Source organism: Lycorma delicatula, chromosome 2 (genome assembly GCF_047948215.1).
Source record: "Lycorma delicatula isolate Av1 chromosome 2, ASM4794821v1, whole genome shotgun sequence".
In the NCBI taxonomy this organism is placed as follows: domain Eukaryota; kingdom Metazoa; phylum Arthropoda; class Insecta; order Hemiptera; family Fulgoridae; genus Lycorma; species Lycorma delicatula.
The window spans coordinates 102847549-102871090 of record NC_134456.1 but is presented as its reverse complement, the minus strand read 5'-3'; the positions used below and the strand labels follow the sequence as shown (position 1 = coordinate 102871090).

At 32.0% G+C, this 23542-nt stretch overlaps 1 protein-coding gene across 4 annotated transcripts in view; it reads right to left on the bottom strand.

Annotated features, from left to right (window-relative positions):
• Window positions 1–7390: 7390 nt before the first annotated feature.
• Window positions 7391–23542, bottom strand: part of LOC142319058 (putative methyltransferase DDB_G0268948) — an 80889-nt gene continuing 64737 nt past the window's right edge. For 3 of the 4 annotated variants that reach the window (XM_075355911.1, XM_075355912.1, XM_075355910.1), the window contains exons 5-7: window positions 22889–23004; window positions 20006–20146; window positions 7391–7569 (exon numbers count right to left, since the gene is read on the bottom strand). In XM_075355911.1, the coding sequence (XP_075212026.1) occupies window positions 7476–7569; window positions 20006–20146; window positions 22889–23004 (351 nt within the window). In that variant the 3' untranslated portion in view covers window positions 7391–7475. Of the gene's footprint in view, window positions 7570–13431; window positions 13570–20005; window positions 20147–22888; window positions 23005–23542 lie in introns of all 4 variants that reach the window. The other variant, XR_012755100.1, reaches the window with a different exon arrangement.

The window sequence follows — 23542 nt, the reverse complement described above, 5'->3', positions numbered from 1 at the left end:
ATCAGATATATAACGTACCTGGTGAGTTGCCTACCTACGTAGGTTGGTGGTAGATGGGCGTCGATTGTTTGGTGGAAGGAACATCGATGTTTCCGTTGATAGATTTATCCCTACCAGTGTTTGTATTTGGAAGGTAGTTGATGATTGCTCGAGTGATAATTGATCGATTGTCTGAGATTGCTGGTGGCTTGAGTGTGCGCTACCGATGTAATCTTCCGGTTCAGTAAGGTCATTTCCTGCACAGGCGTGTGGACTGGAAGAAATTTGTTGATTTACTTTTGACCAGGCTCCGAGTTTTGGATCGGAGTCTGGATGTCTTGGATTTGGAATATCTGGCAGTTGGTTTGTCGGTGGCTTTTCTTGATGCCGCTGAGAATTCGATTCTCCGGAGTTTCGTCGAGAGAGGATTGCATCATGGTGGAATGGGGAGCTCTCCAGAATGAAGGAGGTTGTCGTTTGCGGAGAGTTTCTCAACGTGAAAGTAATCTGGAATGACGGGTAGTGTTGTTGCTGAATACGGGACCCTAAGATGTCATTACTTTCATAAAGTCCGGAATACGAAAAGGGACAACTGGCGTTACTTTTTTCATGAGTAGGGGAACTGGAATCCCTGAGGATTTGTATATAGGGTTTTGGAACACAAACGACGAAAGGAGGTTCTTCTGTCTGCTCTGTCGAGCAGGTTTGGTGTAATTTCGGATGCTTCTGAGACTTTACACAAATTACTAGACGATTTACTGCCTGATAGTGAAGCTGAAGAGACCGCATACCATCTGCGGGTGCGGTGAGAGGTTGCTCAGTTTCGTGGGGGTGCAGTGTACTTCGAGATTACCGAGGCTGAGGTGCATCAAGCTATCTGTAGTTTAGGTAGGGGTAAGGCCCCAGGCTTTGATGGAATAACATCGGAGCTTCTTGTTCGCTCAGTTGGGATGAATGTGAGAGTTGTCACACGTGTATTTATAAATTGTTGTTTGGAGGATACTTCTCTGTGTGTTGAAAGAAGGTGATTATGAAATTGTTTAAAGGTGGCGACTAGGATCCTGCTGTTAGTTCGTCGTATGGGCCTCTGAGTTACTTCCAGTTATTGGCAAGGTCCTTGAAAAGGTTCTGTATCTGCGTATAAATGAAAGGTTAACCTCGCAAAAATTGTTGATGGAGAATCAGTGCGGGTTTCGTCCCGAAAAAGGTACTGAGACCCAACTCCCAAACTCCGTGTGATGAGTGTGGTAACGACCAGTGAAACGGAATATGTTCTGGAGATTTCCCTGGACATTTCCGAAGCATTTAATAATCTATGGTGACCAGCTCCAACTCCAAAAAAGAGAATATACTGTAAGTGAATTGCAAGTTATGCAAAGTTACTTCAGTCATCGGGATATGCTGTTCCGCGAGGGCAGTCACGAGGTTGGCATGACGCTGTCTTAGGGATGTCCCCCAGGGCAGCGTGTTGGGTCCATTATTGTGGGTGATGGAGTTAAGATTCTCTCCTTTGGCTGAGGTGCCCAGCAAGTGTTGCATCGTGGCTTATGCTGGTCGAAGGAAGTTCGCGGAGGGAGGTTGAACTGGGGCTTGCAGGATGAGATGTGGGATGTTAACACGTTCTCAAAAGCCCATTCCGACAATCTTACCAGGGCTTGATTTAATGCTGATTCCAGACTTTTTATGTTACTACTAGTAGCCCAGATTATCAAGTCTTCAGCGTAGAGTAGAGCTTGATGCCAGGGATAGATTGAACCGCTGTGACTACATCGTTAATCATCAGGTTAAACAAAGTTGGATTGATTACTGAGCCTTGTAGTAATCCCTGCTTTGTCTAAAGAATGATACAGCCTCGTTATGTTTTACTCTTATGTATCTTTGGGCTAGGAATGAGTGGATTGCTTTATACATATAAAGCCGAAGGGCTTAATTCCAAAGGGCTGCAGCTTGCTAAGAAGTCTTCTACTCCAGACCCTGTCAAAGGTGGTGCGAAAGTCAATAAACACTGCCAGTGTGCTTTGCTGTGTTTGAAAGCCGTCCTTTATCTCTTGAGTCAGTTTGGCTACCTGCTCAACAGCATATCTATGTTAACCGAATCCTGAATGCCGGTCGGACAGAAGAAGGTTATTTTCTATTTCCGCCTAGTCTAGTAAGCTGCATTTTTTCATATCGTCGCCGAAATGTACAGTGCAATCGTCGAGTTGAACCATCGCAAAACACAAGTGAGTTTCTGCTGGATCCCTAGCTACGTGGGGATTCCGGATAATGAACGTGCAGATTCCGCTGCTAAAGATGCATGTAGACAACTATCCTTCAGTACCCATGTTACTACATCCGACTTTATTAACTCTGTGAAGCTCCGCCTTCGCGCAAAGTGGCAAGATGACTGGACGGCTACGGTAGATAACACCGTAGCCGGTGTAATTCTACCGGCTACGGTGACGAAAGTTCCTTATTGCCCAGGAATTTTCGTCAAATCGTGGGCAATAATAAAGAAGTTTTGAACCAGGTTTTTTTTGTTTCTCCGGGGTGCTATCATTTTACATACTTTTTAATAGTGTTTGGATTTTTTTTTACAGTAGTATGTTTTGTGTCTTAACATTTTATTTGAAGTTTTTTTTTGTCTTTGTTTTTAGTATTTTAGCTTGTTTAGATTGTGTTTTTAAATTTCTACTTTAAGTTTTTATTTTGTTATTCTATTAGGTCTTTTACTTACACTTCATGTTTTGTTTTCAGAGTTTTTATTTCATTTTCAATTGATTTTTAAAATTTAGTTTTTTGAAACACGTACATACATCGTGTTCGGGCGATGATAACGCCGAAGCGTTTTTCGCTCAAATAGCCTCCCCAAAAAAAAATTCATACACTTTAAAAAATACGCTCGTAAGTGGAATGGGCCGGAAATTTGCCGACAGATTTGGTTCTTTATCTTTTTGGGTATAGGAATCATCTCTACTTTGCACTATCACAGGGATAGTATCTTCTCCAAATGTTATTGAGAAATTTCAGGATGGTTGCGAGCTTTATCCCCGAGGTGTGTTAAAAATGCAGGTCTGCTTCCACCTGGATCTGAACTTTTCCCGACTTTTGTTTCTTGCAAAGCAAAATTTAATTCTCAAATATCAAAATCTTTATACATGAGGTTCGTCCTTTCCTCATCATTATTTGGATACCCAAGTAACATTTGTCTTTGGCGATCTGTTCTCTTTATGCAGAGTAAAATTACTTATTTTGGATAATGCTTGCAAAACTAGTCTGTTACGCCAATATCAGTGGTGAACAGCTTGTCGTCTCCCTTAGAGAAAGGATTTCTCTTTTTTGAACAAGGGTCATTATTGAACTTATGTGCCTTTACTTCGTCTTTCCTGAAATCGCTATCACTCAAAAACGTTCTGTATTTCACGTTTACAGTGAATTATATACTTTTTGATGACTACAGTTTTGTGTTTTAGTATAAGCCTATCCTCCCCTGATCCCGTTCTTTCTGCTTGATCTCTTGTCAAGTCCCGCTCCTCTTTTAAGTGCTGAAGCTCTTCTATCCAAAAGAGGGAGTAGCGTTTTACCTTAACCCCCGGAATAGCTTTTTTGGCGGCTTTCAGGAGTGCTTCTCTAATCCTAGAACAACTCCTATCGATATTTCCGTCAACCAAATCTTGAGTCAGTAGGGTTTCAGCAGTTTCCCTGCACAACTTCCAGTCTGCTTTACAATTCCATTACAGTCCTTTTGCTGGCAACTTTTCCAGAATCTTCATCCGGCTAATTAGAATTACCGAAAGTATTTTATGTCCAAAGCCATGTGGAATAGTTGAATGGGCGTTCAAGTCACCTATGAGGACACAATGGCGATCCCACGTGTCTTCCAGACAGCTCAGATCTGGTTGATTTCTTGAAGGGTTGTAAGCAATTATAAATCTGCATCGGATTTCTTTTTTCCATATCTCCAGCTCCGCCATCTCCAATTTGTCCACGTCGTTCATTTATTTTATTTCTTTAAAGCAGATGGTGATTTAAATCTAGCCGCCAAAAGCAATCTGGACGCCACCACTCTAGATTTCTTCAAGAGATGTTTGGTAATCCTGCTACTGAAAGAATTGTTTGTTATCAGTTGATATTCCTGCTTCGGCTATTGCATAAAAATCTGTACCTTTATCGCTATTTAAGGTATATAAAAGACTATTACATAATAAAATTTTGAATTTCCTGAAGATAAAATATTCTGTCTAACTTACAGTATGATTTTAGAAAGGGTACTGGAACTAAAGATGCAATTTCTGACTTACCTGGTATTATTTACCAAAATCTAGACTAAAGTAAACGTTCAAGTTTTACTTCCATAGGCAAAGACTGGCAGTTTGCATTGATTGAAAACTTCTTTTTAAGGCAAAAGAGTAGTTTGTTCTTGAAAATGCTGTTAAGTATCCCGAATGCCTGCCATCCAAGCTTAACTCGTCATTCAACTTTATCACCTTCAGTTGACATCCATTGGCCAAGATATTTATGTAGATATTTGTTGGATATTTATAAGATTTTTATTTATCTATTCAAGTTCTTCTCCAGAGACCAAATCCTTTTTTCCTCGGCAAACTTGTTGAACATGACCTGGCTCTTTTTACTATTCATCATTAGACCAGATGGTTTACCAACCATCTGCAGTTCCTGTACGTGTCTTTGTAGTTCTTCTGGTTCTAGTCAGAAGAGAACTATATGATATAGAATGGGATACTAGTTGTTTATTACATGCACTTCCTTCATCAATCATTTTCAATTTGCTGTTGAACAAACCCTTCTTAAAAGCATGACATCTTTTTAATGATCCCTTATAAAATTTAATTTTTTTTCTCAGATTTTTGTATAAAATAAATTTTTGCATCTTATTTTTATTTAATCTACATGATACACCTAATTAAATATAATGTAATGGAGAACTGTATTTGTGTATGTCTAAGTTTAATCTCCTTCAATAATATAGTAAAGATTTTGGAGCCTGAATGGTTAATTTTTCACATGTATTTGTATATTTTGACTTTGTTCATTGACCTGTTTAGAAGCTCTTGTTTTTAATCTAGTGGTTGCAAAAAAATCCACCTTGGACTTGAGATGTTTTTCAGTTAAAGCTGGGCAATGTTTGTAATACATATGTTTTTAATATGTTACAGTATAAGGACCATTGAGACCATTTGAGCAATTGCTTTTTTTTAACTTGCTTACAATGAATGGTAAACGTTATTACTATTGACCGACTAATTAAATTAAATATTTTTTAGTTTAAGTTCTTTAAATTTTTTTTTCGTGAAAGTTTTTATTACCTTGTATATATCATTTTAATACATTTATCATAAAAACAATTTTCTCTCATCAATAAATGCTATTATAATAGATGAATTTGTAGTAATATAAGATTTTACTAAACTTCTTTCTATTCATTGTATATTTAATATTTAAATATTAATGTTATAAAAAGAGATTCTTACGTAGTAATGTATTGAACTACTTAAAATATATACATTTTATTTCTCTTTGAAAAGATATTTAAAATTTACAATTCTATTAATTATACTTAATGTAGCGTTTAAAATTATCTTTCAATTAAAATAAAACTGTTGCCTATTATGTCACCTTTAATGTCTTCTGTAAAATGTGCCTAATTATAAACTGTCTTAACATAATCTTTGTTGTTTTATTTTTTAAATTATTTATTTTCCTACTGCAGTGTATGTTTGTGACAATGTGTATATGAATGTACCACTTTCCAGAGAAAGGGTTAATCAATATGTCACTTTATGCTATCCACCACAACCTTATTTGTGGCTATGACACATGGAAAGCATTAGAGGTACATGTCACACTTATCAGCTATTTTTCTGTGAGAAATTATTTTCACTATATATTTACTATAGTGAACAGAGTGAAAGTATCAATTTCACTTACAGAGCACAATATCACCTTCACTTTGACATTCAACAAAATATTCTGCTTGGTAAAGACAACAGGAAGTCACTTCACTCCTCACTTTCCCTTGTAAGCGTGGTATGGGATACCTTTTGCTTTTATCACTTATCACTAGTACAGCTATACCACACAACATATGTACAAGATTATTTTGTACAAACTTATGTTCTGTCACAAAAAATATTCCTTTTAGAAAAACAATGCGCTACACAAATTTTAATCCATATCATCTACTTATAATTTAAAAAATGAAACATGTTTCAATTAAAACAATAATTAAAGAAATGAAATGTTTCAATATTTTATATATTGTATATTTTACTTTAGCTTTTCAGAAAGTAATGATATAAAGATCCAAAAATATTTTTGTAGTACTTTATTTTTGAGTTTGTTACATTAGAACAAATGTTTATTTGTTTTTCAATATAGTCATCATGTATCTTGATAGTTTTGTGAGCCTGGGAGTAAATTTCTGGATGTTAACATTATAGAAGTCTGTATAATCTCTTGCATATAGTTTTATGTTTAACTGAAAAGTAGTAGCATGGCAAGTCAGAACTTCTTGGTACTTAACACCATGTTTTCATCAGTCACTTAGACAATCCAACCTATTGGAAGATGTTCACCCAGATAATTTTTAATTTCTATGTCTAAGTGAGGCAAAGCTCCACCTCGTACAAGAATCAAATTCTGAATGTCTGTTAGCTGTTCTTTTACCTTCATATAAAACAGTAGTCGCTGCAAGATCTGGTCTGTTTGATGAATGCATCAAAAACTTCAATCTTAATAGATGTTTTGACTGTATTCACCTCTGTCTGTACTATTTGATTAAGCAATCATACTGTTAACTCTGCCCTATTCTTCTCATCACTTATTGTATTTCTTTTTGTGTAACCTTTTACTGACTGCCGATACCTCAATCCAATAATCTGATTTGCATGACTTATCTTAAGTGATACTTACACCTCACTTCTAAAGCCAGAACCATCATAAGTCATACCTTATTAAATTTAATAAAGTACCATCTCTCAGCTGATCTGATTCCATCACATGGTTCTTCATTCATATATTATTTACTTAAACCTATTTGTTATGTTTAAGTATACCTTCAAAAGACTATTTTACATCAAAACCAGCCATTTTCTGATCAGAAGTTATTACTTTTAAAATTTAAGTTTAATCTGACCAGGTTTTCATGAAATGCTGGCCTCCATGGTGCGAGTGGTAGCATCTCGGCCTTTCACTCGGGGTCCTGGGTTCAAATCCCGGTCAGGCATGGCATTTTTCACACACGCTAAAAAACATTCATCTCATCCTCTGCAGAATAATTGCCTGACTGCGGACCCGGAGGTAAAACAAACCAAAAAAAAAGTATTCATGAAACAACATGCTGACAAAACAAAAAGCAAATAATTACAGCAAACTAAAGAAAAGATTCTGGTATAAAAAATGTTACTTTTTCTATACATAATAAAATATGTTTATTACCGATCACATTATAATGAATGTAGTGTGATTAATACTATATAAAATATTAAAATAGATGTTCAATCATTACGTCCAAGTAACAAAAAATACTTAAATGAAATTGCTAGTTTGACATGTTCTGGTTTTCTGTTCTCTTCTATTGTTGACATTATTCTGAAATCAAGAAAAATATTAGGTAAAATATAAAAACTATTTACTGTTAGAATATGTTCAAATAGTCACCTTGGTTTGTTAAAATATAGTGGTATACTAATTTAAGATTAATGAAGTTTAATTTTCTTATATTTAAAATAAGGATGAAAAATATGATGGTAGAATTTTGAACAAATACATAAAAAATTTGTTAATAAATCAGACATTTTTATGGTCAAATATTTTGACTATAGCAGAAAGTAAGACCAGAGGTTCCCAAACTTATTTTTCTCATAGCCCACTGTTAAGATTTTGCTGGTTCCGGTGGACCCCCTGCAGCTACATTCCTACCATATTTCCAGTCGACGGAAAATGTGAAGATTAGATCTAACTATGAAAATTTGCATTACAGCTGAGTTCCACGAACTGACAGCTTTCGAAAAAAAAGTGAGAATTGATTGGTTAATTTTTGATTCACTGTGCTGTGAGTGGATGTCAAAAAAGTAAAGTTGGCCAATCAAAAAAAATGCTTCCATCCAACTTTACATTTTTGACATCTACTCACAGCACAAGAAAGCAATCAATTCTCACTTATTTTATTTAGAAAACTTCCCATTCAGAGTGGTAAAAAGCAAAAGAAAAATAGTATATTTTTTTGTGTTGCATTTATTCAAATATGTAATATCATTACACTATTAATTATTATTGTTATCATACTGCAATGTAATATAATAAAATCGTCGTAATATAATTAAAATTAAACATTAATAACGTAATGTAACTTCTACAATGACAATCACAAAATAGTTACAATTTTAATGGGAGGGATGTACTTGATGGATTGACAGCAAATTATCAATATTTGGAGTTTTGTTAGGAATAAGCGCAAATCTCCCCGTTCTGTGATATTGAATCTGCTCCTTTTTTTTGATAAAAGGTTTGTAACGACCCTAAAACTTTTTTTGACAAGATATGACGAGGGAAATGCTATCAAAAGCTTTCTCACAATTCCCCACAGTCCAGGATATTTTTCTGGTATTTCTGCCTGCAGCCAAAATGTTTGATACCCTCTTTTTAATTTCACCTTCAGCTTCTCATTATTGCTAAGCTTGAGGAGCTCCTCTTGTAATATTACATTCTCCACTTCCGTTTCATCAAATGGATTTATGATCCATGGTGGTATTTCCATCGTCAGAATATCTTCAAATCTGATTTTGAAGTCATCATGCAGGGCAATTAAATATTGAACGTATGTCTGAATATCCTCATCAAGGCATTCTACCTGTGACAATTTTGAAAACTGGAAAAATACGCGCCGATAAATTTCAATTTTCTAAAAAAAGCTGAAATTACACCCTTTGTTTTTATTAAATTGAGACTGTCCCCTTGTAATTGTAAGTTAATGTCATTAAATTTTTTGAACAAATCTGTCAAATACGCGATGTCAGCTTTCAAAGTGATCAGGTTTTCTTTTAAATCTGAATCTTTACCTTCCAGAAACTCTAAAACTGATTCAAAAAGTGAGTAAAATCTTGTTAAACATGCACCTTTCGACAACCAGCGTACTTCAGTATGTAAGAGCAATCGTTGGAAGTCTTCATCATTTTCATCGCACAATTGGACAAATAAACGCGTATTCAATGCATTGCTTCTTATCTTGTTAACAGCATTAATTACAAGTTGAAGCGATTGGTGCAATCTATCACTCAGATTTTTCACTACTAGGTATTGTCGGTGGATGACACAGTGAATTGCAGTTACCTCTGGTATAATTCTTTTAAGATGGCTTATAAACCAACGATATCGCCCGACCATGGCAGGAGCTCCATCTGTTGCCACCGAAATGGCGTTTGTGAATGGAATTGATTTTTCGTTAAAAAATCACTCAGTACATTAAATATTGATTCACCTTTAGTGTCCGTCTCCAAAGTTTTCGCGAATAGTAGCTCTTCATGAATTTCTTCGCCCATAACAAATCGAACATATGCCAATAATAATGCTTCATTACTAGGTAAAGTTGACTCGTCCAGTTGAATAGAAAAATGAGTTGTTTGCAGATAATTACACAAGAAACTTTCAATATCAGAGCTCATTTCACCAATACGTCTTTGTACAGTGTTGTTACAGTGTTGAGTATGTCAAATGGAGATTTGTGCAGAACAGTTTTTAAAACCTCCTCAACAGCGGGTAAAATTAACTGTTCTCCAATGGTGTGCGGTTTTCCAGATTTCGCTATAAGTAATGAAATATGAAGCGAACATAGTGTGCACGGTAGGTCTCTTTTCATATTTTTCCTTCAATGTTTGAAAATATTTCAAATCTTAACCTATTTTATCAGGATGACACCTTCTTAGATGATCTTCGAGCTTCGATGGTTTCATAAAGTCATTGCTCAAAATTTTGCTGCACAAAAGGCATATAGGCAATCGCTTGTCTGTCTTTGATGGAAGAAATCCAAATTTTAAATAATCAACACTGTACAGTCGACATTTCTTCTTAGATTCAGCCATGTTTCGTATCAGTTACCTACCGGTAAATAAAAAAAAACTTTGTTTTAGTAACCTCAAGACGGTCTTACTTAACAGGATATGACTATTTTAACAGAATAGGATTAATTAATTATTGCAATGAAATAAAGTACCAGCGGCAAACTGATTCTAATTATTAAAAGCAATAAATCGGTAAGATCCATAATAAAGTTTTATGAAAATGGCTGAACCGATTTTAATGTGATGTAAAACATTTTTTCATTAATTATATTTTGATATATTTCTGTAAATTCTCTAGAAAATACTTTTAAATAACCAATATTTTGATATCACAACTCTGCAATTTTAATCATTTATTTATTACTTTGATGCACGTTACGAATATGTAAAGACAGATACAATTAATGAAAATATACAACGTGTTACAGAATAAGGGTTACAACCGAAAAATGGTATGTTCAGGATCAGTTTTTAAGTCGATTCCAATAGTTTTTTTATATATCTGAAAAAAAATTTTGACCAAAAATTAATAAATCCTTAAACGGAGACAGTAAAAAGTGGTCACATTACAGTATTGTGATGTCGCGTAGGTAGCGTAGCCCCCGCGGTTTTGACCGCGCCGCGCGCAACGTTTCAATATTGTGATTTGACCACTTTTTAGTGATTTTTTATTAACTTTTGTAATTTTTTTTCAGATATACAAAAACAAACTATTAGAATCGACTTAAAAACTGATCCTGAACATAAAATTTCCCGGTTTTTACCCTTATTCTGTAACACGTTGTATAAATTTATATAATTATTAGTGAACCACCACACAGTCGGGTAAAAAAAATATTACTAATAATGTAGGGACAAAAAGTTCAACCTTTCTCGGCTTTCTGTTCTTTTAGGGAAGTCTCTAATAATGGCTCTGTTCGGTATTTAATTTTTAATACGTACCTACTACACGCAAACATTACAAATATACTTATTACAACATAAATATATCTTTATCGCAGGTGGGTTGGACGAGATTTCTTTTAGGAATAAGCCTCGCCTTTTGTACCTACGTATTTTTTGTAATTTGTGCATTTTTTGTTTACTGACGTGTACAATAAATTGTCAAATAAATAAACAATAAATGAAATAAAAGTTAGTATAACAAAAAAGCAGGTAAGTACTTACTACTTTTTCCGATACTGGCAAACGCTAACATCTATTCACTTTACTTTTCTTTTCGAAATTCCGGAAACAAATGAGTAACGTTTATCCTTGGCAATCGTATTTATATTAGTGAAGAATCAAACAAGTTCATGCAAGATTGCTAGCACACACACCACAAGTCGTATTTCGTCCCTTTACACGTCTGAACAAGCGTTGCGGACGGCGGCGGCGGCGGCGCTTTGCAAGTTTCGACACGTTCGTTGTACTGAATATGGAATATGCAAGTTTTTACAAGTAACAGTCGCTGAGCTTCTCAAAACATTATCTACCTAGATTGATTCGCAAAGTCAAGCCAACATTTTAGTTCTTCACTATCGAAACCAGATGAATTTTCGTGGACCCCCGCTTACGAATTGTGAACCCCCCATTTTTTTGTCACGCCAACGTAGACCTCCGTCGAGTCTCCCGTGGACCCCTGGGGTTCCACCTGGACCACTTTGGGAATCAATGGTATAGACAGACATTGAATTCTACATCAGAATTCCATCATAATTACACGGCCTCATCTACAGATAAATTAAACAAATTGTTTATTTTTAGTAAAGCTAGTTGAACACCAAATAATTTTAAAATGGGAGTTTCTGTAGAATGATTATGGTATTGGAAGCATCACAAGTAAAAGTTTTGAAGAACTTCTATTGAAATCCAGCTACACTTATTGCCAACCACTGGATATAGAAAGATTGAAATATTTTATTCATAAAAAATTCAAATTAGAGTTTATTTAAGTAATATTCTCTTAAACTGTATTTATTTATTTAAATTATTTTTTAGGCTAGTAAATAGTTGATGGTATTTTAAAATGAGGATTTTATAATTTTTTTTGAAAAATCTATTTGCCTTTTCGAGACACCTGTAGCAAAAATCCACTATTTACACAAATAAATTAGTCTTTAAATGAGCATTACATTTTCTCATATAGATAAAGGAAAATTATAGGAAAATCTTGATAAGAACAAAATTAAAAATACATGATTAATTATAAAATAATATAAATAAATGCGATTAAAGATATTAAAAATAGATGTGATTAAAACCCATATTAATAATTTCAAATATAAACTAAAAATAATGTTAAACTAAATAGATAATACATTTTTAAAAACAGCTACAAATTAATTCATAATTCAAAAGGCATTAATGACAGTTATTTAATAACATATTTATGTAAAATTTTGAAAGTGATGCAGAAAATCAAACAATCTTTTAATTAAAATTACTTAAAAATTCATTAACAAGAGTAATATTGTTTCTGTAAAAGAAAATCTTTTAATTGTATTTTAAATCAATCAGTGAGAAAATTTTTTAAATGATTTGGTGACAATTTAAAAATAAGACCTTTCATAACTCATAAACCAAAGTAGTTTGAACGTAAGTACAACTGTAAACATATGTATATACGACTTCTAGCTAAAAGTCAGTTTTCCTTTATGAAAATTTAAATTCTGTAAGAGGAAGGAAATTTTGGGTTAGTTGATATAATTATTTGAAATGTTCAATTTTTTTTGTACGCATGTCTATTTAAAATAAAGGGGGCATTTTAAGTAAATAAGCATATATGAGTTTTTATATGAGACTGATGGTGCTATAATAAAATAAACTGCTGCTACCATTAAGAATCTTGTGAATGTTTTGGTTCTCCAATTCACCTCAAACTGAGCATGTTTGTAAAAATGCAAAATGTCTCCAATAGTTTCATATACTTGATTACTGGTATAATGAAAATCCCTGGTAGTTATGGAGGAAGCAGTTAATTTAATGTATGTAGAATTCAACTTTTCAATATGCTCACAAAAAAAGGAGTATTGGGATCTTATTTCTTTAAAAAATGTTAATAGTCAATTCATATCTTGAGATGTTATTTCTGAGTATTAAACAACCCTATCTTTGTCATCAGCCACCCGTATGTTTAACAGAAAGATTGAGAATAAATCACCATGCTCTTTTCAAACAGAGATTACTTCTACTTGAAACTATTACAGCGTCTACTACACTGATAGACAAAAAAAAGGTTTTTTAATGATACTTTAAGTGTGGTACCATTTCTTGAATTGCTTTTTTATATACATTAGAGATCTGTAAATACAATTTTTCTATCACCCTTAGTTTTAAATAAATTATGCTTAAAAAAAAATTAAGGGAAAATATAGTTAAAATCTGTAAAATTTATAATTTTGCACGGCCATACCTGTGTTAGAATGATTTTGCTGATCCTTTTCTTTTATAAATAGCCTCAGGCACATCCCGGATTAATGTCCAAGAGTAATCGGCTAGATGTTAGAACTACATTTTCCTTTATAGCGGCTTTCCATCACCAAATGTCTTGCTGAAAACATTCACCATGTTTGTCACTTGTCTCTGAGGTTGTCTGAGAAAACCTCCAGATGTGAGTGGAGAAAATGTATTTTCACAGATATATTACATCCCAGAGCTCTGTATGAAGTAAGAAGTTGATTTACAATATTGTGTTAATTGTCGGATTTTTGTTTGCCGAGAAAACTTTTGCAAACGTCTTTAAATGAAGCCCAAACTGCACTTTCTACATTATTTAACATTGAGTTAAATACATCATCTTTGACCAACTCTCTTATTTGAGTACCAACAAATATTTCTTCTTTAATTTTTCCTTCACTTACATTTGGAAATTTCTGCCTGTTGTACAAAGATCCAGGAATACGCTTCTTCATTGCTTTTACAGAATTTTTCATCAGTCCTAGCTTAGTATGGAGAGGGGGTAAAAATATTTTTTGGGTTCAACTAAGGGCTCATGAATAATATTTTTCCCATTTGGAATTAAATTGTCTCGTTTCTTCCACCCTTTGGTAACATAATGTTTATCCCTAGCTCGGCTGTCCCATTCACAAAGAAAACACATGTAATTAGTGTAGCCTAACTGCATATAGCTTTCAAATCACCACAAATGTTCCAGCTATATTTTTTAAATTTCGTTTTTTCAAGAATATCTCATCACATTGTATGTCTCTTTCAAATTAATACCATATGCGATGAGTATTGAAGGATATTTGTTACCGTTGTGTAGTAGAACCACTTTTAAACTATACTTGGACAAATCTATGAAAAGGCACCAGTCTTCAGGTTTATGAACTTCTCCTAAGTGCAATCAATAAAGTACTGAGAAAGTTCTTTTTGTTGGCTTCGAAAGCCTGAAATTTTTTTTTTTTTTTTTTTTAAGTAAACTCCAACCTTGCAGTCTTGACCCTAACAGTTCAGCTTGATTTTTTGATAAATCTAAATCCCTAACCAAGTCAATTAATTCACCTTGTGATATAAGATGAGACTTATTGGAAAATAATTCAAAATCATTGTTGTCCTCTTCATTACTACCTGATTCTTCATTGCTACTTTCAAAACATACATTCATGGTGGCTCAGGAACTGAAATTATTTCACTGTGAGGTACAGGCCTGATTGCAGATTGTAATGAAGGATATTTTACAGTTATGTTTAGATTTAAAATCATGTATTGTAAGTCACGATGTTTATTAGTGTTATCTATACAGAAGCTCTATTATAGCATTATGATAAATTTTCATTACAATATAGTCATGCTGATAGTATTTTTTAACTATCAAGGCATGGTTCATCATGAATATGTTCCTCAAGGACAAACTGTCAGTAAAGAGTACTACATAACTATTCTTTGTTGGCCAAGAGACGCTGTTTGTTACAGAAGACCACAGCTTTGGGAAAATGGCGATTGGAAGATTCATCACGATAATACTGCAGCCCATGCATCACAACTTATCCAGATTCTTGGCAAAATACAGGATTGAATAACTTCAGCAGGTTCCTTACTCACCGACATGGCTGCCTGCAATTTTTGGAATTTACCTCAGCTTAAAGGAAAGAGATTTGAAGATAGATAAAAGATATAAAAGAAAAAATATAAATATAGCTGTCTTAAGCCCTTTTCATTCTCTATTTTATTAAGCCACCTAATTTTTAACATTTTCCAGTAACACCACATTTCAAAGGCCTTTATTCTTTTCCTATTGTTCATGTTTCACTACCATAATGAATTACAACCTACACAATTTTAAAAAAAATATCTTTCTGATTTTTAAATTTATATTATTAGATACTGGCTGATTTTCTCCATGAAATTTATACTTGCTTGTGCTAGTCTGCATTTGGTTTCTAACATCATCATCAATTCTTTATAATTTTAGTAGCTAGATAACAAAATTCTCCAACTTCTACTGAATAATACATATCCTTTTTTTTAATATTTCATATTAACCTCTTTTCTCTCACACCTCACAATCTTTTTTTTTTATTAATATTTAATTTAGTTAATTTTATTAATTTTTTAGTTTGAATTACATTCTTTGTTTATGAATTCTTTTTATTTTCCAGATTTTTCTCCTAGCAATAAATTAATAGCATTCTGAAATTATTTTGACTTATCCTTTCTCTTTGCATAGTTTACTCTCAAATTTGTCCTTCAATTCCTGCATTGCTTACATAACAATTAGGGTCAAATTACATCCTATTCTCATTCCTTTCTGAATTAGTCTGAATTTTTTTCATTTTCTATTTTTCTTCTATCTATTTTATTCTAGTACACGTTTTTTATGTCATCTTCTCTAACTTTATTTCTATTTTGATTAAAATTTCATATTCTTATTACTTATTTTGATGTACTAAGTTAATTTTTTTTTTAATATCAAATTTAATAAAATGTTAAATCTACTGATCTAGTACAAAGGAGCTTTGTTCCAATTTACTATATGCATTATTAAGAATTAAAAGCAAAATTACAATATTACTTTTTTTAAAAATGGTTATTTTAATTTTGTAAAAATGTGTGGTTTCTCCTCTGCGATTCCTCCTACTGACAGAAAACTACATGATAAAATGAAAAATTTTAATTTGGTATTATTTATACTTAATTCATTAAAAAAAAATTAATTTTGAAATAAAATAGATATCTTATGCCTTGATCTGATTCTTTTACACTTAAAAAAAAAAAGTCCTTATAAAAATATACTCTAAGATTTGTAAATCAGACCACAGAAGTTCTTTTGATTGGTGTTACTACCAAGCTGTGGTTGGATCTGACAAGCTCCTATGGCTGAATCCACTAACTTCTTATATGATAGCTGAGATCCAACAATTACATGATGGTTGGAAATCAACTGACTGACTAAAGGCTCAAGAAACTGGAAGATTAGTGAAAAATATAATGGGTTATTTCAAAAAGGACACAACCCCTTTGTTTGAGGATATGAATTTATTACAAAAATATTAATGTTAATAAAATACTTATACAACATTCAAATTACCCTTAATAACTTTATAATGATTGTTCAAAACGATTTCCTGTGATCCCTATGCAGGTTCGTACACGTTTCATAACATTTGCAGCCACTTTACGTAATGTTTGAAATCTCACTTTCAGTGTTAGCCTTCAATTCATTAGGTATATGAAGATTGTTTTTAAAAGTTACTCCAAAGGAAAAATTCTGCTAATGTAAGATCTGGGGATCTTGGGGGCCACAACCCTTTTGATATCAACGATGGCCGAAAAATTCCCGCAAAATAAACAGCGTTTCATTAGCTGTATGACACTGCGTTATACTGCTGTAACCAACATTCTTATGCGACGCCGGGAGATCGATCGCACATCAAACACCAACTTTACGTTTCAAGAAACGCGTGAGGATTTTCAGCGCTCCACATTCGGTAGTTATGGTTGTTAATGTAGCCATCCAAATGAAACATGCCCCGTCGCTGAAATAAACACGATCCAAAATTTCAATACCGTTGTCATCAACAAGAGAACGAAACCATTGACAATACTGTAAACGACACCGATACGATAAGCATGCGTTGTAATTTTTGAGTGCCCCTGAAAGCTGTAGAGAAAGCCCAGTCTGTGAAGATAACTTCCTGAGAGATTTTCTAGGTGGGCGAGTCAAACGTTCTTTCACATCCTCCAGAACTTATACTGTTAACAGTGATGGTCGATCTGTGCTTTTCCCATCATGTATCCTCCCAGTCTCACGAAATCTATATATTAAACGTGATATTGTCGACTTATTAGGAACTGAAGAATTGGGAAATTTTATCCGAAACTCATCTTTCACTCGTTCATAGGATTTATACGCGCAATAAGTCTCAATAATAAACACACGTTCGTCCTCGGAAAACGACATAGTTAACACAATTTATACTGAGACAAATTTATACTGGTATAGCACTAGTCCATAAGAAGGACAATTCGACTTCTACAAGCTGCTAACCTTAGCCCAACCGGCTGGTCTAGTAGTAAACTCGTCATCGCAAATCAGCTGATTTCGAAGTCGAGAGTTCTAAGGTTCAAATCCTAGTAAATGCAGTTACTTTTATAAGGATTTGAATATTAGATCATGGATACCGGTGTTCTTTGCTAGTTGGGTTTCAATTAACTACACATCTCAAGAATGGTTGACCTGAGACTGTACAAGAATACACTTATTTACATTCATTCATATCACATTCATTTATCCTCTTAAGTAATACCTTTCAGTGGTTCCAGAGGCTAAACATAAAAAAATCTGCTAACCTTGAGTACAGTGTTGCCAACTGACATGTAGGGAGAAATAAAATTTACCTATGCGTGACTTCTACCTTCTTAATCTCAGGATTCCGTACTTTTTTTTTTGAACTTCAGAAAAATATTAAATTAACCTACAGAAACTTTCTGAAGATAATAAAAATTGAATGATGAAATCAGTAAAATATTTATTGAGATATTTGAGGTTTGAAAATCTATAAATTAGTATAAAAATAAAATAAAATCTCAAGTGCTATTAATTAATACCACTTTCACATCAGTAAGACCTAAAATCATATATAGAAATGTATTTACCAAATGGGAAGACATTAATTAAATGAATCATAATCTCTTTCTTTCTCTCTTCAGTAAAAAAAATGAAAACTTTAAAAATCACATAACTGGAAATTTAACTACAAAATGGGAAAAGATATAATTTTTTAATTCTGAAAATTAGTCCAAGGGTAAAAGAGTTGATTTTAAGTATTTTAATAAAAATAAAGGAGATTTAATGAAAGAAGATGAATAAAGAGGAAAGCCAGCCAAAATGAGATTCTACAATATCAAGTATAAAAATGATATATTAAAAGCAATTAATTTCTTGATGTTAAACTCATAACATGAATAAATTATTAAAGTAATATTATTTGTTATAACTTATCTTTTATTATTTTCACTCTAAAATACATAATTTCATTAATAAAATGTTATTTTTTCTAATTTGTAATAAACAAAATTTTTTCAAACTATTAATATTTTACAATTATATTTTATATGTTAGAAGTTACAAGAAAATAAAGGAGTTAACTACATAATACATTCATTGAAAAAAAACTGGTAATGGGGAAAATGGAGGCAACTCCAAACAATATTCAAATAATTCATTAACATGCTGACTACTGTATAAATAAAATTTAATATTATATGAATTATAAACCAGCAAAACACAGTAATTAGATAAGTTAAACTTACCATATTAATTTACAGTAGCAGGTTTTTGATGTATCCTGCATCTTCAATTTATATTAAATCTATTACTTTATCACTATCTGTTACTTTAAAACAAATTATTTTAATTTAATTTAATAACAGTATTGTAATGTAATATATATAGAATTTAATGTACAGTTTAATTTAATTGAAGCCGTGGGATAACCCAAAAACCGGTTACTGGAAATTAATATTGTAAGTTTAACTTACTGTGTTTTGGTGGTTTATATTTCATATAATATATATATAAAGTTTTAAATTATGTAAGCTTTTGAAACTACTTTTTGAAACTCTGGACCAGTTTTGAAACTATTTTACATAAAATGTTTGTTTTACAATGCACTTAAAATGATGGCTCACAATCTTACCCCACCCATTTAAAATTGTTGAATTCTTCCCTTGAGGGACTGCCCATATATAATAATGAATTTTAAATTCTCCATTCAGAACTCATAATTTTTTCATTATAGATTTTTACTGAATATCTGCTGTGATACTAATGCTGTTCATATGTTCAGACAATACATAATTCATGAAAATGATCCTTACAAAGTCAGGCTGCAGCTATGGTAAATTCTGATTTAACTTACCACAACTAAGTTAGCTGCCTATCAGTCTGGTTATAAATTACCAAAATATCGTAAGCTTATCTTTAAACAGGTTAGATAAAGTTTGTGAGGAGATACATGTCATCTCTTGAGTCCATCCCTAGATTTCCTCAGAACCTATACATGATTATTGATGGTCATCATAAAACATAATATGTTTCTTGCTAATATACAGTGAAAACTCTTAGGAAGTATTACCATAGCTTCTGGCCACAATTTTTTCCCAAGTAGACTCTTCCTTTGAATCAAGAAGACGATTGAAATGGCCACATTTAACCAACCCATCAGTAAAAATATATAGATTCTATTGCTACATTTTAAAATCTCTTTAACCTCTTTAAGGTTAAGTGGGATGTTTGAGATACAGATTGCATAACTCTAGGACTTAAGTGGAATCTTCCATTGATATTTTAATTTCACAGGACGATGAAAATATTTTCAAAAACACTAATTCTGAAAAATTATTTTGGATATTTTATCCAAAACAACCATTTTATTAAATTATTTCATCCTATAATTATTTAAAAAAAAAGAAAACAATTACTACAATCGAGCAAAAAACAGATAAAATAACAGATAAATAAACTTGTATTATTAAATACTAACTCATTTTGAAAGTCCGCAATTACTTGATCGGCTGCATTTTCTCCACAACAACTTTTAAGACGTTGAAATCCAGACCATGACTTCATATAACCTATTAAGTCTTGTAATGATGCATCAGAAATTGTTTTAATGAATTCTTCCCTAAAGCAAAAACAAAATACACATTAAAAAAATGTATGCACCATATTACTTCAAATTTAATTCAAAAACTACTTTTTGAAAAATAAAATAAAAAAGCAATAAATCCAAAAATAATTATTATCTTGAAGGAAAATCAATTTAAATCAATCCAATAATCCACTGGTTCCCAAACTTTGCTGAGTCGCGACATCCTTTCCGAGTTGCAGCACCCTTTTTCAATTAAACTTTTTCCATGGTGCCCAACCCTAAGTAAAAGCATGACTACTTGTAAGTAAGATATAAAAATAAATAAAACTCATGTATCTTCATTATTTTTTTTACTTTATTAACATTAAATTAATAGTTGTAAATGCTTATTACCATATTTTACGGCACCCCTGTGAAGAGGCCATGGCCCAGCTGTGTGCCGCAGCCCCCTAGGCCGCGGCACACAGTTTGGGAATCATGCAATAATCAATAAAAATAAAATCAATTAAGATTAGTTCAATAATATTTTAAGCACGTACAGTAAATAAAGTACATTTTTAAACTGGATCCTATAAAAGGATTTTTTTAATTTAATCAAATCCACTTTCATTTGCAATCATTATCTATGCATGATGTAATGGACAACATATAATATTTCCATCAGCAGTGACATAACACAATCAAATCATTACTTTTAGTTTTTTATAACCAGCAACTACTTCCTTTTCATATCAGTTTACAATGTGAACTACAATAGTTTTCAATGTAATTACACAGCTCATTGAAGAATATAACCATAATCTGCATTAATAAACTGGCATACAAGTACAGTATAATTAATTTTCTTACCAGTCTGCCATTACAGTGAATTAATTTTTTTTACAGGTTAATTCCCTGGTCTTATCGCTAAAAAAAGGCATCCTTGCTGCAAACAGTTTTTTTTTGTTTTATAGTGCTTTTAAAGTGATGTAATTAGCCATAGAATTTATGTTAAGATTTCTTCCTTTCTTCGGATCAAAAAAGGATTTTGTAAGAAACTAATTTTGCTTTCCTGACCTCTCCACATTTACTTCACTCCTTCATTCACTTCTTACATGTTAAGCACGCTTCATAAGAAGCATATTTCTGTAACTAAAGACATAGCTGGTTTAACCAAGAAGAGTATTGGAGAGAACCTCAAAAAGGGTATGGAAACGGACACATGTAGGCTTGCAGCAGCACTTACCACCAGGAATATAGGGTAACTAACATTTTCTGGCATTCTAAGTACAATTATTAAAACACCTAAAAAAGGCAGTACCATGTTGGTTTTTATTGTGTGTGATCTGATACAACAATCTGACCATACTGGTTCAGTGAATATCAAAGAAAAATACATTATATATATAATTAAACACATATTACTTATTTACTTACAAATACACTTGCTCACTCTCTTGCTATATATTATATATATATAACATTCATATATATAAATATATATATAATTTTTTTATTAATATATCAGTAATAAAAAAAGTTTTCAAAAAGAACACAAATTTTGATAATGCATATTTGAAATATCTTTCCATTACAAAAGATTCAAATTATAAAAATATTCATGTAAGATTTCACAGATGTTGGGAGTATTCCTCTGACCTGAGTATAGGTTCTTTACCTGTTTCATAATGTTTACAGCTATTTTCTATAATTTTTTTAACAATATTTCAATTTTAGTTTATAGTTTATCAAGCAAGTGGAAATTATTCTGGAAAATTATATTATTTAAATAAACCCACAGGAGGAAATTTGATGGTAAAATATCTGGAGATCTTGGAGGCTACAAGCGTTTTACAAGCAGATATAAATATTCTTACAATATAGCTGTTATTTTGACTAACTTTAAGACAGGTAGCATCAACTTGGTGAAATCAACAACCTGTTCATTTCCCTATAACAGTACAATAAACTGTTAAATTAAATCATAATAAATCTTGCAGTTTCTGTAGTTTTTAAGAAATAAGGGGCATATTACATAGTGACAGGAGATTGTGTATCAAAGAGAATTTTATATATATTAAATGATTCTTAATGAAAAGCATAAGGATTTCCACCATTAACAAATTTGACTGTTTACCCAGGCATGCAAGTGCAACAAGCCATCACTCGAATAAATATGATTCAACACTTCAATCCCACTTTCATCAACAAAAAATCAGAACCCATGACAGTACTGTAAATGTTTTTTTTAATCTGGTACTTTTATTGAATAAACAATACTGATGTAGTAAAGATGTGGCTTCAACTTTTTTCTAAAAGTCACAAATCAGTTGGAGCTTTTGGCAGTTTGGTCTGTAAAGTTAATTTTTTAAGTGATATTCTGGCAAGCAAGTTAAACAATTTTTAAAATTTACATTTTTTTAATTTCTATGGTTAATGGAGATGGTTTCCTGCATAATTTTGATTCGACACACTCTCATTTTCATGAAATATATATAAACATGATATTTTTTACTTACTGGCAACTGTATATCCAGGAAATTTCATCTGAAACTTGTTTCTTACCCAATTGCAAGTTACATTCTAGTAAAATAACGTAGCTGACATAACAAGAAAATAGATATTAAAGTAGGACTGGTGCATAACAACTAAGTATTTCAACTGCTATGTGCAGGCTGACCTCTAGTTCATGTTGCCTTTTGATAATCAGAATAACAAAATTTATCTATACGTTAAATTATATATTCACATTCTAAAAGTTGCTTCCTTTTGAAACACCCATTATAACAATCATACCTAATAACTGGATGAGTTGAGAAAGAATATTTTTCAAACTCCTTTGTTTTATAATTTTTATAGTATACCATTTTACTTCCATCAGATAAATAAGTGTTTATCTTGTTTTCAAACACCTGAAAAACAACTATTAAGACTTTAATAGCAATTCTAAAACTATGTAAACACATAAATGATAAATAGTTTTTTTAAACTGAGATTTCAAACAAATCATCATTTAAGACCTAGCGAACATTTTAACACACCATTACAATAATAAATGCATTAATCTTTCATGCTTTTACGGTAAAAAAGGCTTAAGTCAAAAATCCATATTTTTTTATACGTAGAAAGAAATCAATGTTTGATCATTTTTCCAAAAAAATTATTTATAATTAACTATTTATGATTTAATGATGTATTATAAAAATTTTGTAATGAATTTTTTTGTATTTCTGTACTGAATTCTTAGAAACAAATATTTGTTTACTTAACTCCTTTTGACCACCTATTATTTTTTTATTTAAAACTATCAAAAATGGTATTTATGTCATACTTTAAGTAACCTCAAACAATCTACACATTTTATTTAGGATACTATAACAACTGATTATAAAAATAAAATATACTTATATAAAAACAAACTAATGTTACAAAAAAAATAATATTATTAGC